We start from the raw sequence: 19,217 nt of genomic DNA on the forward strand, positions 1-19,217 counted from the left end.
ACATGTTGTTACACAATAAATACATATTTTATCTGACAATTAAAAAAACTTACATAATTATGTAAAGAATAGTACCAATTGATGCTTAATTCAATTCAAAAATTATAGAAAGCAAGATATGTAAAATCCAATTTCTTGGTTTAGCATTTGCTTAGTATTTAAAATAAAGCAGTAATTAGTCATTGGAGCAGATGTCAATTTTAATGATTGTCAAATATTCAAATAAATATATTTTAATTAAGCCATAATCATTATTTTTAAACATATTACACTTAACATCCTAAATAATATTTACATAATTTTATGTAATTTCATACTCTGATGAAAGACTTTTAAGAACAATGATTTAAATAAAAATTTTAATTAATAATATGAATTCGTGAGACTATTCATATTTTAAATATTCAGTTTTGCTGAAGTAAAGTCCTGCATGGATTTTTTTGAGAGATTACCTTTACTGGAATAAAATAAACACTGATTAAAAATATATTAAGATACTTTCAAAATCTGGTTTAGTTTATAACTTTACATCACTTGTGATTTTAAGATCAAGAAAAATGGAACATTATTTTGAGTTTGGTGATGAGAAAGATGTTAAATCAATCCTAATTTATCTTTAGTTTGTGTAGTTTTCAACTATCATTTAGTACAGAACTATAGTTGGAAAAAATATTGAACAGAAACTATTACTTTGTTTTTGTGATCTAGGACAGTATTTTGCTTTTTTTTTTTTTTTTTTTTTTCTATTTTTCAAGAGAAGAACTTGCCAGCATAGTTAAATAATGCATTGGCAGCAAGGGCACAAGCCACAGAGGCACTTCTCACCCCCTGCACTGTTACATAGCTCAGACTTTTACTTGCTTCCTTGAGAAGTGGGCTTGATTTCCAGATGAACTGCTTGCCTTTGAGCTAGGAAAATTTAGAAGATTCTGAGAATTCCAGAAGTTTGAAAAGTAAATATGAGTTCAAAATTTAGCTTTCTTGAAGTAATTTTTATGACTAACTTGATGGTTTGATTCAATGATAAAACAATCAGCTTTTCAGCCATTTACCTTGGATAAGATGGCCAGTCTAGATGCTTTCCAATGGCCTCCTTTGTCCAACCTCCAAAAGGTGAGAATCCAACACGAGGGCAACCTCCTGTGGTATTAATAAACAAGAAGGCAGAGGGCAATGAGGAAAATGTTGAAAAGGACAGAGATATCAAATTTCTAAAATTTTTGCTATCAATCTATCTTAAAATATGACCAGTTAGAATGTGGGGCAAAGATGTTAAACTATGTAGATCAAAAAGACAATTTGGGAAAATGCAATGAACTCTTGACTCTGGGTCAGAAGACCTGTTGTTCCAGACACAGGTTTGACATTTTCTGTTTTTAGGTAAGTCCTTTAAAACTTTTGTGAGTTTTGTTTTCCTCATTATAAGAAACGAATGATCTCTTATATGTTAAAAGTATGGAATTAATTATCAAATAATATGTAACTATAATATATTATCATCTCATATCTATCACAAGACATGTTTAATTCACAACCCAACTATAACTTTCATTCCTTTCCAAAATTTAACATTGTTCTTGTTAACTTATATTTATTTATTTTTATCTCACTAGGCCCACAACTACAGCCACAACTCTCTCTTCACTTTACTACAAATATAATATACTAATTCATGTTTCTGTACCATTTTATGTTATTTTGTCTCTTTATATCTTATCCAACTTTCACCCATTCTTCAAGGTCCAAATCAAATCCTAAAAAAATCATTATTGCCAAATACATAGAACTTTCAGAATAGATCACGTTATCTACAACTTGGTACTCAAAATGAGGTCCAAAGACCAGTAGCATCTACATTCCCTGGGAGCTTGTTATTGAAACATTGATCTACCACACTCATACTGGAAAGTAGTCATCTTATAAGATTATCTGTTTCATTTGTATAGCTATTTTTCCATAAGAGTATTAAAAATAAGACTTATATTTCTATAAGTCAGGGGGAAATTTTTATAATGCTCATTGTACTGCTTCCTAGAAAATAATTCTATTCACTCTTGTTAGAAAGGAATATACTATTACAAACTGAATTTGCTGAAGGAGACATAATAGATATATTCTTATCCTTGAGTACTATACAAGAGTAAAAATTGTATATGTGGGTACTTATATTTTTATGTATGACCATAGTATTCTATTCTTCTTTTTCATTCAATACAGAGAAGCAAACAAGAATGATAAGTGCTACATCATTTTCTTTGAAGATGTCAAACCTTATGTTCTTTTAAAAAAGCGAACTAAATAAGCCTATATTCTATTCAAATGGAAAGATGAAATGTGATGATGCACAACCTATATTTGACATTTCAATGTGGAAATGACCTTGGCCAAGCTGAGCACCTTTATCAATATGCTCTTTATTTATAGTTCAGGTGCTTATTGACTGTAGTCTGGGGAATCTCAGTATGCAACAAGGGCAAGCTGAGTTGGTCCCTTGTCTTAGTTCATGGATTAAGCTTCATGAAAGAAAGTAGGTGGATCAAGCTAAATGGTTGCATGTGTCAGAAAATGAATAGTTAATGTCTTATTGGATTATAAGAATCAAATATTCAAAAGTGATGATTCTAATATTATACCCCAAATTACTACAAATACTCATTAGTCTAGATTCCAATGGATAAAACTACACATTGATATCTCTTTCCACTTCTGCTAAAGTTACACGATCAGTAATCACAAGATACAAATGATGTGTTTGGAGAAATTTGCCGGATTCGTAGAAAAGCCAAGCAATGATTTATTCCACAGGATGCTTGCTATGCTACAAATCAACCTGTCTGTTTGAGAAGTCTCATTTTCAGCTAGTTGATGTGTTTCAGAGTTTTCAGTGTGACATAAGAGGCCAGCCAGAGAGAACAATTCATTAACCTCACAGAATCATCACTAAGATCCTGCATAATTAGATCAGCTTATACATTTTAAAAAGAGTCGGTCGGTATAAGGAGTTCAAGAGCGGGTCATCTTCTAAGCTAGATAGGAATGTAAGTCTGCCTATTCAACTTAACTATTTAACATGAGTGTTCACTAACAGAAAGGAATTGTGATTTCCTTTTTAAAAAATATCTATGTTCTTTGAATTGTACCAGATTTCTATCAGAAGTCAATATCCTAAATCTATGTGGTCCTGACCATGGCATTAATCAGAGAAGTATGACATTAACTCAATTTAAATTGTGTAATTTCTGTGTCTGTGTTTGGAGGGCAGGTCGACAGAGGAACACTAGTGTGCTGATAATACAGATACTAACAGACTTGGATTTTACTCAAAAAGGAAAAATCCCCAAGAATCTATCTTAATATTTCCAGTTTCTAGGTACCTTTCAGACAGTTATCGAAAAATTACATAGGCAGCATCCTGGCCCTAGGGTAAATCTGTATAACACTAATCACAAAAATCACATTTAAACTATATGAAAAGTTCTGTAGCATGTGTTTTATGCCACTATTTATGAACATTCAGCCCTAACTTAAAGTTAGAATGGTGGGTAGGGTTTTCTAAAAATCTGTTTGCTAACCAGGTGCTGTTCTTTAAATGGAACAGTGGTGTTTTTGATTTTGTTGTCAGAAAACAATTAACTTGCCATACTTTAATTTTATTAGTTGAATGCATGACCTGCAATGGGGAAAGTTATCGAGGGCCCATGGATCACACAGAAACAGGCAAGATTTGTCAGCGCTGGGATCATCAGACGCCACACCGGCACAAATTCTTACCCGAAAGGTAAAATATTACTGATTTGTGCTTCAGTGATTCTTTTTACAAATTGTTATTCGCTTCATGACACCCTGCCATGGAAATTCTCTTTAAATGATGTTTTCTTGATAGAGCATGAACATAAAATTTAGAACTCCCTGACTCAGAATTCTTCAGACAGAATTGCCAGCTGTTATGTTTGGAGGAGGTGGTAGTAGGGCAGTATTTATGATGAATTATTTGAAACACTGACTACTACACCTTTAACTAGTCTTACCTGATTGGATTAAGAATTCCTAAAATCAGGATGGGCCTGAACATAGAACCATCAGAGGGGGACATAACTAAGCTTATATTAATGCAGAGTAGAAGTACTAATAAAAGCTTCCTCTTTCTCTCCCATAGTGGGGTGGAGGGTGAGGAGCAAGACAAGACCAATTCACTTTGGTGAAATGACCACTTTGACAGGCCTGAGCTGTGGGTGGAGGCATTATTAGTAAATACAAGCAAATTTCCTCTAGAGAAGCATCTTCAGAGACTCAGGTACTCACACGTAACACCATGACATAGAAAGGGAATGAAACATGGAACAAACAACTCTTCACTTGCTTTATCTTGGTATATTTTGAAATTGTCAATATGGACAGCCAATTTGGAGAATTCAAACATCTAAGTCTACCTTTTCCTCCAGGAATAGGTTTTTAGCTTAAATAGCTACAAAAAAATATTATGTCTACTTTTGCCCATTTCACATGACACCTTTAAGTCAAAAAAAGAAAAAGAAAGAAATTTTTTGTTTCTATTATTAAGAATAAAAATACAAATAATTACAAAGGAATCTCCATCCCCACTTTTCTTTAGAAATTGTTGGAACATGTTTTTTTCTTTTTTTCTTTCTGTTTCTTTGTTTGTTTGTTTTTTTTCTTTTAAATGAAATTAAAAGAGTTTAATTTATTTTTGATTTATTTTTTAAATGCATCTTTTATCTTTTAAGTGAGAGCGGAAGGGATATGGTAGCAATTAAAATCAAGTCACCAATTCAGGGCCCTGTTAATTTAAAGGGAGATGGGGTATGGAGAAAGTGGTGTGATGGAGTTTGTCTCTTGCTCTGGTGGAGGTGAGGGCATGACCTAGAAAGGCTCTATTTCCAAAATTGAGCTATCATTAGTAACAGAGCTATTGAAATCTAGCTTTCAGTTTGAACTTTAAGCCTGCCCTAGAAGAGGACCTGTTTTCTTAATGAGCATTCTACACAAGGTCATGTTTATATAATCTCTTCTTAATTGGGCTCTATGAGAAAGGGATTCAGTTTGGAGCCTCAATTGGTGGGCAGATACCAAATGGACCTAACTTATTAGCAAGGGCTATGAAACTCCATACTTAGTGGGATATGTAAATTAGTAGATTCAATGGTCAGGGATTAGCAGTCCTTGTGAGACAAAACGTAGAAAACCTCCTCTTTCCCCAGCTAATAGTATCCAACCTAAGTGTGGAGTTATTTTGTGAGCTGGGGGCTGGGTGGTGTTTCTAGGCAGATTTACATGACACTTTTCTTGGTGTGGTTTGCAGATATCCCGACAAGGGCTTTGATGATAATTATTGCCGCAATCCTGATGGCAAGCCGAGGCCATGGTGCTATACTCTTGACCCTGACACCCCCTGGGAGTACTGTGCAATTAAAATGTGTGGTAAGTTAGGGTCAAATTTATTGCTTCCTTTTCCTCTCCCAGACTGGATCTAAGCAGGCGATTATTGGTGAGGCAGGTTAACAACTATTTTACTTGATGCTTTAATGTGTACAGGTTTTAATATTTTAAGAATGTGTTACATAATCCTTCCCAATCATCTGAATTTTCAGAGAGGCATTATTCTTAAAGAGATAAATATGCAAATATGCACATCCACAAGAAATATTTATACTCCTAAACATTCTAATGCTATCAAGAAAATGAAAATATCTGTACAGAGAGAAAAAAGATTGAAAATATGTACAGCATCACTAAGTCATTAAGATAGTAAAAGCTAGGGCCTTACGTTCTTACCTTCCAATCCTGTATCTTTTCCCTACCTCTCCTCCCCAGAGTCATAACATGAACTGTCAACTGACTGTGAACCTCTTTTGGTGAATGACAGAGGCCATAGTGAAGTATAATAAGTCTAATACAAGCTTCTCACAGATGTCGTTAATCTCTTGTGGCCGATCACTACCTCTGTGGCCATCCTTGAACTCAGCCTACTGCAGTCCTTTTCTATCTGCTGATGCTTATTCAGCTTTCCTGAATTTAAGATAAAAAGCTTCTTTTCATACTTGCTTTGTGGTGTCCCTTTAAATCTGTATACTTGGTCCTCTCTTCCATGGCTAACTCACACATTTTCACTCTTTTCTGAAATAATATTGCATACTGTTTTTATTTCTCTAAATACAGGTCTTATTTTTTCAACAGGATCCTAAAATTCTTTGAAATCAATAGAATTGCATAAAATTAGGAAGGTATGATGTTATAAATTGGCTTGATAATATAAAGATATGTATATATAGAGAGATCTATAAAGATAAATGATCTATATAAGATCAGGTACCAGTATGCAGAGTAGCATATATAATTATAAAAACATCGATAGATTTTTTGCATATTTCCCTATAGCAGCGTAATGGGGACATTCTTCTGAATAAATCTAGTTCAATATTATCCAGACTATGGTTCTGCCAAGGTAAACTTCAGTGAGACCTGCTAATAAAAATAAATGTTTTTGACAACTCATATAAAGCCCATAGAAAGGGGATGTGCCTGGCATATGTGAAATGCCTGCAGAATCTGGAAGCCTCTCAGAGTGAAACACAATGTTCCAAGGAAATTGAATCATCTGTTTTGTCCTTTAAAATAAAAGATGACTCCTGTGACAGTGTTTTTCTGTATAGATTGGGTTAGTTCCACTCATTGACTTGTTTAATCTTATTAATCTTTCCATCACTGTAGACCAGATAGGCACAATAAACCAACTGTTTCCCCTCTATTTTTGTGATTTAGGCATTCTTATAAATCTTCTCTGGAATAAGACCAGTATACACACACACATTCTCTCTCCTCCCTCCCTCCCTCCCTCTCTCTCTCACATACACACTCACCTGCACATTCACACTTCAGCTGGCATGCATACACCAAGAAATGCAAGTGTTGCCTTCATCTTCAGTTCCAAACATATTTTTAAAGAGATTGGGAGAGACAGGAAAGAGGACGAATATGACTTTTTCTAACTATTAAAATCATTGGGGAAGGCAGGCCTGGCTCTGTCTGCTCTTGACTCTTGCCCCAGCCCTGGAGGATACTGGAAATGGGAGGTGACACTCTCCAGGGACAAGGTCCTGGTGGGGGTGGGGGTAAGTCAGCAGGTTCCAGCCCTGCAGGGCCCTGGAGCCCTCCTGTGGTTGAGGCCCAGCCCCCAGCATGCACTAATGGTGGTGTCCCCACCTCCCCATGTGGCCTAGACCTTGAGAACAGCCTCCTATCCCTGGAGTCCAGGTGCTGGGGGTGTTGCTCTGCAGCCGTAGCCTCTAGCCTACTCTCCAGGAGGCTTTAAGAATCCAGCTCACTCCCCTGTAGCACAGGAAGGTTCTGGGTTGGGGGTGCTACCAGCAGGGGTGGAGAAAGAAGTGGAGGCCTTATCAGGACTGCACTGTGGGACCCTCAGCAAGCACACGAGGCCGAACCCTGCTTCTCTTCCCTGGCTCCCAGCCTTCCCCGTGAGATTCGTTCCAGGAATGAAGACAGTCTTCAGGGAGTCAGTGGGTGTGGGCTAGAAGCCCCTTAGTCCCCAAGGGACACTGTTCTTGTGTCCTGTCAGAAGGTCAGGGAGGCCCTGCTTGGGGTCAGAGTGGGCAGGAGCCTCAGGTGTTTGGGGGATGTGGAAATAAAGCTGGTGCCACTTTTTTCTGTCCAAAAAGGAATTGGCTAATTATGCAAATAACATGCATTCTTATGGCTTTGTTAAATAGAGGGTGGTTACTTCTAACAAAATGAGGTTGGAGTTTTTGAGCCAAATCTATATCATTCAGATTAAAATAATCTTCTGGGTTTGGGGAATATTTTGGAAAAAAATTTTGTTAAAGGACAGTTTCTAGTTTTAAAAATATGATAGAGATATAAATATGGCTAAGTGAATAAAATAAAAATGACATTCTGGATAGCATAAGAGATAATGTTGTATGAATATTCTTTCAAATGTGTTAGCTTACACATATAAAGCCAGTAGTGCAAAACCAAGAATTTGGTGGTGGTTTTAATTGTGTATTACTTTTCTATTGTGGCACAACAAATTACCAAAAACTTCATGGCTTACAGCAATACACATTTGTTATCTCATAGTTTCTGTGTGTCAGGAGTTCAGGAATGACTTAGATAGGTTCCCTGCTTAGGGTCTCACACAGTCATGATCAGGGTGGCTGCCAAACCTGTGGTCTCATCTGAAACTCCATGTCACATTTCAAGTTCACTGGTCGTTGGCACAATTCACCTTCTTGTGGTTGTAGGCTGTGGTTGTGCTCTCCTAGAGACTTCCTGATGTTCCCTGACACCTGATCCTCTCCACAATATGGCACTTTATTTCTTCAAGGCCAACTGGATAGCATCTCTCCTGCTTTGAGCCTTTGACCTCTAGACACTCTTAAATAGCTCACCTAATTAGGTCAGTCCTGCCTAGGTCAATCTCCCTTTTAATTAACTTAAAGTGAATAACTGGGGGCTTTAATTACATATATAGAACCTCTTCACCTTTGATCTACAATATAACCTAATCACAAATGACTCTCTCACCATATTCAAAAGTTTTATCCATACCCAAGGGGACGGGATTACACGGCATGTGTACATCAGTGGGTGGAGATCTTGGGCATCACACACATATTTACTTGCACTGGTTGTAACAGATAATTGATTATCACTTTTTATTTGTACCATTAAAGTCTTGGGCCAACTTTCTGATTATCTCTTAGTCTGGTCCAGCTGAACTCATTCTGGATTTTTAATATGTATGAAAAAAGAATAAGTTGATGATTATGTCACTTACTCCCTTGAAAGTTGAGGGGGGGTTTAAACTCTTGTTTCATTATATAATAATTATATTAGAAAATCATAATTGCCACCATTTATTTAATACCTACAAAAGGTGCTTTCCATCTAGTATTAATAATCTGTATTTAGATTCTACAAAATGGCTGTGATTAGGCCAGTGAGGAAGGGTGCAAGGACATGGATGGAGGACTAGCTGGGTAGTATTCAAGACATGATAAGTAGGTTAATATGGGTATGATATGGGGCAAAAACAGAAAAATGGGAAGAAGATGAGAACCGTTAAGTCGATATAGGGCAGATCAAGTACGTTTCAAGAGTAGCCCATTCAGCTGCCATGAGAAACACTGAAAAACTAAGCAGGGGAAGTGATCTTATCTCGTTTGTGATCAAGAATAGTGGTTTCCAATCCGTTGTCCATGAAACTCAGTGGAACACAAAGATTGCCATAGGGGTCTTTGATGTGGATAGCTCCAGTTCCAGTTATTCTATTTCCATATAATTATTTCCCAAAGAAAGATTGCCTCAGATGCCTGTTCTCTCCAGAAGTCAGGCCTGTTCAGCACTCCTACATTTCCATTCACTACTGCCCTTTCTGACTTTGCTAAACAAAGGCAGACTTTCCATATCCCTCTTAAATTTTACTGGAGTGCATTGCCCAAGGGTTTAAAAACCTTGGGCACTAAACAAAGAGATCTTTTAAAATACACTAACCATATATTCATGCTGTTTATCATTTATGGACTACTAACAATTATAGCTCTATCCAGAATATATATGTATACATATGTCTGTGTGTGTGTCTGTGTGTCTCTGTGTGTTAATGTACGTGTGCATTTATCTCTTAGAATCCTGTGGTCACAGAAATTTAAAAATTTAATTTAAATGTATGAAAATCTTTCAGAGAAGTGTGATGAGGCAAGGAATAAAAGATTCTTCAACATAAAATACATAAAGTACAGGCCAGTAAGAAATAAAGAGAGTGTGAATTAAGGCAGTTAAACAGTGAAAAAAAATAAGACAAGGGAGGATGTGAACAATATTAAAAGGGTAGAATGCATTGCATATAGTGACAAAGTAGATATACTAGGAAGTTAAATAAGGAAAGAAAAAGTCTGAAATATTTCCCAAGTTATTGGGTAGGTGATACATATATAAGAGAGCTATTAATTTGAGGAAATATATAACAATTTTACATCTGAGTATATTTTCTGTGTGGGTTATATGGATTTATATTTCCTGTATTAGAAATTAAAATAGAAATTTAAAAACGTTTATTATTCATTTAAAATAATAATAAGGGGTGGATGTGATGGTTCACACCTATAATTCTAGCACTTTGGGAGGCTGAGGTGGGAGGATCACTCAAGGTCAGGAGTTCAAGACCAGCCTGAGCAAGAGCAAGACCCTGTCTCTACTAAAACAGAAAGAAATTAGCCAGACAATTGAAAAACTATATAGAAAAAATTAATCGGGCATGGTGGCACATGCCTGTAGTCACAGCTACTCGGGAGGCTGAGGCAGTAGGATTGCTTGAGCCCAGGAGTTTGAAGTTACTGTGAGTTGGGCTGATGCCACGGCACTCTAGCCCAGCTAACAGAGCAAGACTCTGTCTCAAAAAATAAATAAAATAAAATAACAATAAGCTCATTAGATGCTTGGTGTCTGTATTTATAGCACATCTAAGTTCCTTCATCTCTAGAAGGTCATGGAAAGTCATGAGAACAGCAAGAGCCTTGGGCATAGGCAATCCTGATGAATGTATCAAGAACAGAAAGTTGTTTTCCCCTCTCTTCCTAACATTTATTCAATAAATATTTACTGAGCAGCTATTATGTCAAACACTTTTCTAGATGCTGGAGATACAGAAGTGAACAAAACACCAAGGCAAGGCCTATAACAAAATTGAACTTTGACAGCTTTCACGCAAACCAGTAAAGCAAAAGATGACACTGCCTTGATATGGGATATTTACGCCTTTCAGAGCCAAAGTTTGAATACTGCTCTCAGTTCCTTTTATTTGTTTGAAAGTTGAATGAACTACATATTTGTTCTTGTCCCTTTGCTTCCAAGCTTCTGTCTTATAATCAATGTATCACTGAAAGTGAAGGATGAATGTTGGTCACTGTCTGACATATGTGTGCCGGGGGTCCTCTGGGGCAGGCCGCCTTCGTCTTCCTTCACACTATATTTCTCAGGACAGGACATCTGTCTAAATGTCATCAACCCACAAATATTCTGGCTACAAGACTTTTAATAGAGTTCCAGGCATATGGAATTTTAAGACTTTGCAAATATATAACAAGACTGGAAGTACTGTATAATGCTTGAATGAAGTACTGATTTTCTTATGGTTTTCCCTTCTAATAACTTCATATTCAGAATAACAGTTTGTTCTATATATTAGTTCACTGCTTTTCCAGAAGAAATATTAATATTTGTTGGAACTAATTGTTATTTTTCTTAAGTAAATTTTAGTAGGTCTCTGGTAATTGAAAAGCTCTCTTGTGACTGATATCTCTTAGACAATCTCTGGTTATTTAAATCAGTTCACAATCTTCTTGGCCTGAAGACACCTTTGTACTCTTTCATATTATTGGTAACCCCAGATTTTCTGTGTGGGTTATATGAATCTATATTTACTGTATTAGAAATTAAAATAAAAATGTAAAAGCATTTATTAATTCATTTAAAATAGTAATATGCTCATTAGATGTTAATAAATGTTTTTAATAACAAATATTTATATTTTCTAGAAAAATAGGGAAAACTAGCATTGTAGATTTTGTACAAATTTAGCAATTTTGCAAAGGTTGTTAATGTCACCTTAATTGAAGACAACTGGGTGTCTTGTATTTGCTTCTGCCTTGTGTCTTTTAGGATATCACATATTACATGGTATCTGAAAACTCCACTGTATGAAGGATAAATGTTTTAACATTTTGATGAAAATGGTTTTGATATCCTGTACCCTTGCAAGGATTTAAGGAACCTCAGATGTCCCTTCCCTAAACCTTCTGAGAACAACTTTTTGCTATGTGTCAGAACATGTCAAGCTGATGTAGTGACCTTAGAGTCACTCACTAGGGTGTGCCTGCTGGCTGCTCCAATTGTCCTCATGCTCTTACCACCAGCAATTCTCCTCTTCTTCTATTCATTATCTTTTTTCCCTGATTTTCTTCATTATTCCTGTGGGGGAAAGGTCTATTCTGCTTTTTAAACTCTCTTTTGCATGATTGGTATGACCATTTGCCCAGGTTAAAATGCAAACCCATAGAATGATCCTTGAAATGGTCCTCTCCTTCGCTCTTCACATTCATCTGTCACCACATCCTATCAATTTTATCTTCTATGTGCCTCTCTAATATGGTCGTTTCACTCCATCACTATCTCCTTTATCCAAGAGAGTATAATTTTTCATTGTGAATGACTTTCTAAGTTGTATCTATATCCATTATTTTTCCCCTCCAATTTTTTCTCCACACTATAAACAATGCTTTCAAAAATATGATTGTTAATGTATCATTCCTCATCCTTAGAACACCACACACATACTACACACACACATACCCATCGATTAAAAATTCTTCAATGATTTCCTTTCATCTTAGGATGAAGACAAAACAAAACCATCTTCTACCCCCTACCCTATGTCTGTAACCTCACATATCACCTCATATACCACCCCGTGTCTCTCCATGCTCTCTTGCTCTCTGTTCTAGCCACAAGGGTTTTCTTCCTATGCCTCATGTTTTCCATGTTCTCATTATAGTTCCTCCACTCCTGCCATCCCTTCTGCCTTGAAAAATTTTCTCTTCTTTCCTCAGCTAGTTGACAGCTACTGATGTTCAAATTTCAACTCAGTTATCTTTTTCTCACTTACCAGTTCTTCATTTGATTTCCCTGACTTGGTCAGATCCCTTTTCATATCCCTTAATATAGCGGTTCCCACATTTATCGGGTGTCGGGCAGGTGGGGGGGAGGGGATGGGTATATACATACATAATGAGTGTGATGCGCACCCTCTGGGGGATGGACACGCTTGAAGCCCTGACTCAAGGGGGGAGGGGTGCAAGGGCAATATATGTAACCTTAACATTTGTACCCCCATAATATGCTGAAAAAAATAAAATAATAATAAAAAAATATATAGCAGTCCCCAACCTTTTTGGCACCAGTTTCATGGTAGGTAATTTTTCCAGGGACTGGGGAGGATGGTTTTGGGATGATCCAAGCACATTATATTTATTGTGATGTCAAACTTCTTTGCTAATGATAATCAGTATTTTCAACCTCTCCCCAGGGCCAACATCACCACCTCAGTGTCAGATCATCAGGCATTAGATTCTCATAAGGTGCATGCAACCTAGATCCCTCATGTGCACAGTTTACAGTAGGGTTCAGGCTCCTATGAGAATCTAATGCCGCCACTGATCTGACAGGAGGCGGAGCTTATGCGGTGATGCGAGGTATGGGGAGCTGCTGTAAATACAGATGAAGCTTCACCTACTCACCCGCCCCTCACCACATGCTGTGCAGCCCAGTTTCTAACAGGCCACGGACTGGTACTGGTCTGCCCAGGTGTTGGGCACCGTAGCCTAGGTATATATTCATAGCACCATAAACTTCTCCTCCTATGTACTTCTCAGAGTCTTGGGTTTTACATTTATTTTTGAAATTTTCTGGGTAATAGCTTTCTCCACTAGAATTTATAAGCCCCAGCAGAGCAATGACCATGCCAGTGTTTTATCCTCTTGTGCTTAACACATTGCCTTGCACATTGCAGGAGGCCAACATATATTTGTTGAAAGAATGAATGTTACCATTCTAGTAAGTGATAGTTTTTTCATTTTTCTTTTTGTACCTCCTCATATTTCTTCTATGCTTCTTGATTTTCATATAAAAACCTAGCTTTTTTTCAGATGTTACTAAAGAGATTTACTTTATACCTTCTTCCCATCACCTGAAGTTTTATCCTTTCCAGGGCTAGTTATGTTCATTAATTGCTGGTTGTCTTGATGGCTTTTCTTTTTATATCTCAAATAGAGGGAGCTCGTCTTATTTTTCCTTCTATTTTTCTCCTCCTTGTCCTTCTGCTTCTTATTTTTAAATATCTGTATAAAGTAGTCCCCCCTTATTTGCGGGGGATATGTTCCAAGACCCACAGTGGATGCCAGAAACCGCGGATAGTAACTAACCCTATAGATGTTATTTTTTTGGTTATACATACACACCTATAGTGAAGTTCATTTATAAATTAGGTTTAGTAAGAGATTAATAACAACAATATTAAAATATAACAATTATAACAATATGCCAGCATCACTATTCTTATGTTTTAGGGCTATTATTAAGTAAAATAAAGGAGGACATGAGCACAAGTGCTGAGATACCCTGAGAGGTGATCTGATATTTAAGATGACTACTAAGTGACTAACAGGCAGGTGGCTTAGACAACATGAACATTCTGAGCAAAGGGTGATTCCTTGTCCCATGCAAAATGAAGTAAGATGAGCAATTTTAAACTTATGAATTGTTGATTTCTGGAACTTTCCATTTAATATTTTTGGACCATGGTTGACCACAGGTAACTGAAATGGGAGAAAGCAAGACCTCAATTAAGGAAGAACTACTGTACCTAAGTGTCCAGAGCCATATTATAAGTAAGACCTAGGTAGATCTTTGATACCTAAGGTTTCTCTTCAAGATATTGCTATGGACTGAATTGTGTCCTCCCGTCAAAATTCATATGTTGAAACCCTAATCCCCAGTGTGACTATATTTGTATTTAGAAATTTTTAAGAGATAATTAATGTTAAATAAAGTCATATGGGTGGGAACTAATCTGGTAGGATTGATGGCTTTATAATAAGAGTAAAGAAGAGAGACATCTGTCTCACCATGTGAGGACATAGCAAGAAGATAGCCATCTGTAAGCCAGGAAGAGAGCCTTCCTTAGGAACCCAACTGGCTGACTCTTTAGTCTTGAACCTCCCACCCTCCGGAACTGTGAGAAGATAAATTACTGTTGTTTAAACCACCAAGTCTGTGGTGTTTTGTTATGACGGCATGAGCAGACTAATGTAGGTATGTCACCATTGGTAACAAATACAAAAGCTCCTTCCTGTTAGTAACCAATGAACATTGGCATTGTTTAAAAAGAATATTGTCATCTTTTAAAATCCAGTGTGTTTGTATGTTGGAAAATAATTTTAAGAAATTACCTTATTTCTTAAAGAAAGCTAATTGTTTCACTGAATTTTATTAATTTATCAAAGGCCAGAATAGAGATTAATAGAAATAAAAATCTTGTATTCCGAGTCAGGAAAAAACAATGCTATCAGTACCCTTTCTCAAGGGAAAAATTTTGTATTTGGAGGTCTTTTCCAAGTCATCTTCTAAGGAATAAGACTATAGAATTGAAGACCTTTCATGAAAGTCTTGTCTCCTGAGCATTTTGTACCAGAAAAGACTTGGATAAAGTCCAGGTGAAAATTTCAGATATGAATCCTGGCTTCACAAGGAAAGCAAACGTGCAAGCAATTTGAGGTTTGTACTTTGGAGGTCTTTAGTACTTTCTCATGTCAGTTTTAAAACATGGAGCTCTATAAATTTGCAATGAGCCTGATCCTGCCCTTTGTGGCCCAAGAGCACAAGTACTGTTGATGAGAGAGTGGCTTTACACAGTGTTCTCAATCTCCAGGGACCATCATAAAGTAAATCCTATGTTTCAGTTGCTCTTCAGTAGCTGGGAATAAGAAGCAGTGGGTTGGGTGAACTATTCCAAAAGACAAACAGGTACTTGTCCACTGGCCTGTGAGGCAACTTGTTCTTAGATATAAGAAAAAGAATAGCAATAGCCTATCTCTACTGGAAAATCTGTATTTTGTTCTGGAATGAGTGACTTTAAATGTAAGGATTTACTCATCATTCATATAAAGCTTACAGAGCCTTGAGTGTGGCTCTTTATAATACACACACACACACACACACACACACACACACACACATATATATATATAATACACTTGTGTTTTCCTACTCTCCAGATGTCATTCACAGACTTCCATCAGGATCACATGGCCTCAAGACAAAGCTTTGACCAGTCCTTCACAGAGAAAATTGATCAGATATTTTATTAGTGAACTTGTTCTACTGGTCTCTTTCTGTTAAAAGGCAGGATGCTTGGTTTAGACAACAGTTAATACTATTTCTCTCAAAAAATCTATTCAAATCATAAAACTCCCTTCTAAATATTATAGCAATCATATTACAGCACATCCATACCAGCAAAGTGAAATCAATGTTCCAAAAGGCACCCATTGCATTTGATCATGCCTAACAAGACAGTGAAAATTTTCAATAGCAAATGTTGTTTTCCTTAGAGCATTCCCAAACAGAAAACTTTGTGTCAGTCATCAAAGGCAAACATTCCTTCACTCATAGACCATAGATGATTTTATAAATATCTTTGCATTTGCTTCCAAAGTGTGGCCACGACTGATGCCCCTGGAAAAAATGTTTTATTTGTGAGGAACTCTCAGAAGAGAGTTTCTGGTATTTTCAGTGTGAACTTGGTAGACATACTTGCAAAAATATTTGTATATGCGGGGATGCTGTTTTTTAAAAATCTGTTGCTTTGTCTAAACTTGATCAGCTTCAGCCAATGTTTGGGGATGTTTCTGTACTTCTTTGACACTTAGTTTAATCACTGGACACTCTCAAAAACCTTCTCTTATTCAGGTTCCATGTTAAAGTAGTAAGTAGAAGGGAATGGCTTTCCCAACATTTAATAGGTCTTCCCAAAGCAATTGTCATGAAACATTTGTTTTGTTTGTGCACCCAGTTTTGATATTTATATAGTAGGGCAGCAAATGGGATTTATTTTACTGCCATTCAGGAATAATTCATTTTGTTTGAATAGTAACTATGTGAGCAGCAAAGATCAAACATTTATATCACAGTTAAATGGTCTATGGAAAAATCATTCATCATGTTCCTCATCAGATAATATTTATTAAACAGCTTCATGGAGTCCCATAATAACTCTTATTTATTGATGAAAACTATTTAGTTACCTTTTTGTGCTAATATATCTTTATTCGCCTATATTATTCATTCGACGATACATTGCCACCAGAATTATGTAGTTTTTGTTTATGAGGTCACTTCTAGCAGCTGAATGTCAAAGGGGATAAATACAATGCACTAACTTTAGGGGGAATGTTGGAGTTAAAGAAAAATATTAGCTAGATACTGCTATTCTGTGGTTAAAATCATGGAAACTATTTCGATGAATTAAAACACAAGAAAAAGTAAAACTGTCAAGTTATTTAAGGTTACATATTTTAAAGTTATGGATACTTATTAAAATAAAAGACAAACAATAATGCTATTATTTAGATTCTTTCCATCTTGAGTAAGCCTAATGAAAAATTATATTTATTTGGTAGAATATTATATTTTTATTAATTTGCAGTCATTCTTTGTATTCTGTAATGTTGGAAATTCCCAAAGGTTTTATTTTCTACCTCCAAATTAGAATCTATTAAATAACTCAAATTATTCAATCCAAATACAAAATTTTCATTTTCATTTTACCATTTTAACATACTTTGGGTTATTTTTAGTGAATATTTAGTAACTCTTTAAGATAATAAGGGCTCTAAAATATGCTAATGAAAGTTTAGAAAAAATATTCATAATCGTTTGAATGATAAGATTTTATACTTTTTTATAGCTATTTTTAAAATTGAAAGATTTTTAAATTAAATATGGTTTTAAATTAAACCTCTACAGTTGGGGTATAGAATGAACACTAATAATACAGGCCTCTGAACTTGACACTGAAGCTTTAGTGGACAAGTCAGCAGTGAAATATTTTCCTTAATATTTTTATACAAGTGGTCTTTTCTTTGTTAGAGTTTTTGTAATATAGAGCTTCTTTTTCACAGATACTCCTAAAATTCAAATTTTGCCCTTAAATTAGGAAACTATTTATCCTTTATGAGTATTTACATTTTATCATTTTTCTTAATATTTCCAGATAATCATGTAGTTTCTTACAGTTACTTATTGCATCTTCCAGGTATTGATTTTTAATGATCTCGTCTCCCTTAATAATCTTCCTTTTTATAAAGTGAATTTCCACTCATTTTTTAATTCAAGGCTCTATGTGTTGCTTCAGATTTTAGCTACCATGAGTCAGTTCTAAAAGAGCATAACTCTTTAAAAAGTTATTTATGAAAAAATTACTTTGAAATTCCAGTCCCCCTTGTCTAATTACATGCTCTAGAAATGATACTTGATATTTAATCCTACATTGACATAGTAGACATATTGTTTTACTCTCTCATTCCCACACAAGTGTACCTTTACGACATGAAACTACCTTCCCATAGAGAGGAAACAGCCACCTGAAGTTGCTTCCACTATTTAGAAATTCCATCAAATAATGGCTAAATCTCTAATCATCTCTGAATATTATATTCCTTTTAAAAATTGTTTCGATTGATGTCTGGCAAATCATATTAGTGTCCAAGGAACAGACACTAGTATGGGCTCAGATGAGCTCAGATGAGCTCTGATGGGCTCAGTCTTGAACTAGTTTCTCAGTGAGATGTGATGGCCCCATATCTAGCCAACTATAGTCCTGATTGACTTCTGGATTCATCCAGACTGAATCTTGGGTTTCATGTGCTCAGTACCAGAGCAGTGCTTGAGAAGAATGGTTATGCAGTAAAACATAAAAACACCACATTTAATTAAATAGGAGAGTAATAGAGTTGAGGTACTGGAGGCAGGCAATGAAGTCTATGAGAAGATTAGTGGAAGGGTATTTATACTGGCTGCCCTAACTCTGAACTCCCTTCTCTTGTCAGGACTGAGTCCTTACTGAGGTCATATGTTTTCTGCACAAGAGCTTGTGCCCAAGAGGTGGGGGAATCAAAACTTTTCTCTTAACATGTTAAGCTAATGAATTGATGGATTCCTGAGGACATTGATTTTTGCCTTCTTTCTCATTATAGTTTGATAACTAGATATGAAATATATCAGTACAAGCTTGACATTTTACCTGCTTTAGAGTCATCATTTTTAAAGATTTCCTCTACACATTCAGTCTCCTCAAATCATTTAACAGTTAAATCATCAGAAATAGACTAGCTTAATGGTATTTATTTTGATGAAATGTAGTCCCTTAGGATCTATGAAATCCATCTTATTTTGGATTTCATCAAAGGGCTTTAGGTATTAATAATATTATAGTCATGAAAGAAATGAGAAACCAGCATCAACTTCTATACAAGTTATTTCCCAAAGTCCAACATATTTTGTTCTTCCCGAACCTATATATATCACCAATATCAATATATATTAATTTTCTAGGCTGTGAACTCTCG

General features: G+C 35.9%; 1 protein-coding gene across 3 annotated transcripts in view; it reads left to right on the forward strand.

Annotated features, from left to right (window-relative positions):
• The window catches only part of HGF (hepatocyte growth factor), a 73,254-nt gene that overhangs the window by 21,109 nt on the left and 32,928 nt on the right, over nucleotides 1–19,217 (forward strand). For all 3 annotated transcript variants that reach the window (XM_012779509.3, XM_012779506.3, XM_012779508.2), the window contains 2 exons: nucleotides 3,658–3,778; nucleotides 5,321–5,439. In XM_012779509.3, coding sequence (XP_012634963.1) covers nucleotides 3,658–3,778; nucleotides 5,321–5,439 — 240 coding nt within the window. The remainder of the gene's footprint in view (nucleotides 1–3,657; nucleotides 3,779–5,320; nucleotides 5,440–19,217) is intronic.

The sequence above is a fragment of the Microcebus murinus genome, chromosome 9 (genome assembly GCF_040939455.1).
Source record: "Microcebus murinus isolate Inina chromosome 9, M.murinus_Inina_mat1.0, whole genome shotgun sequence".
NCBI lineage: Eukaryota > Metazoa > Chordata > Mammalia > Primates > Cheirogaleidae > Microcebus > Microcebus murinus.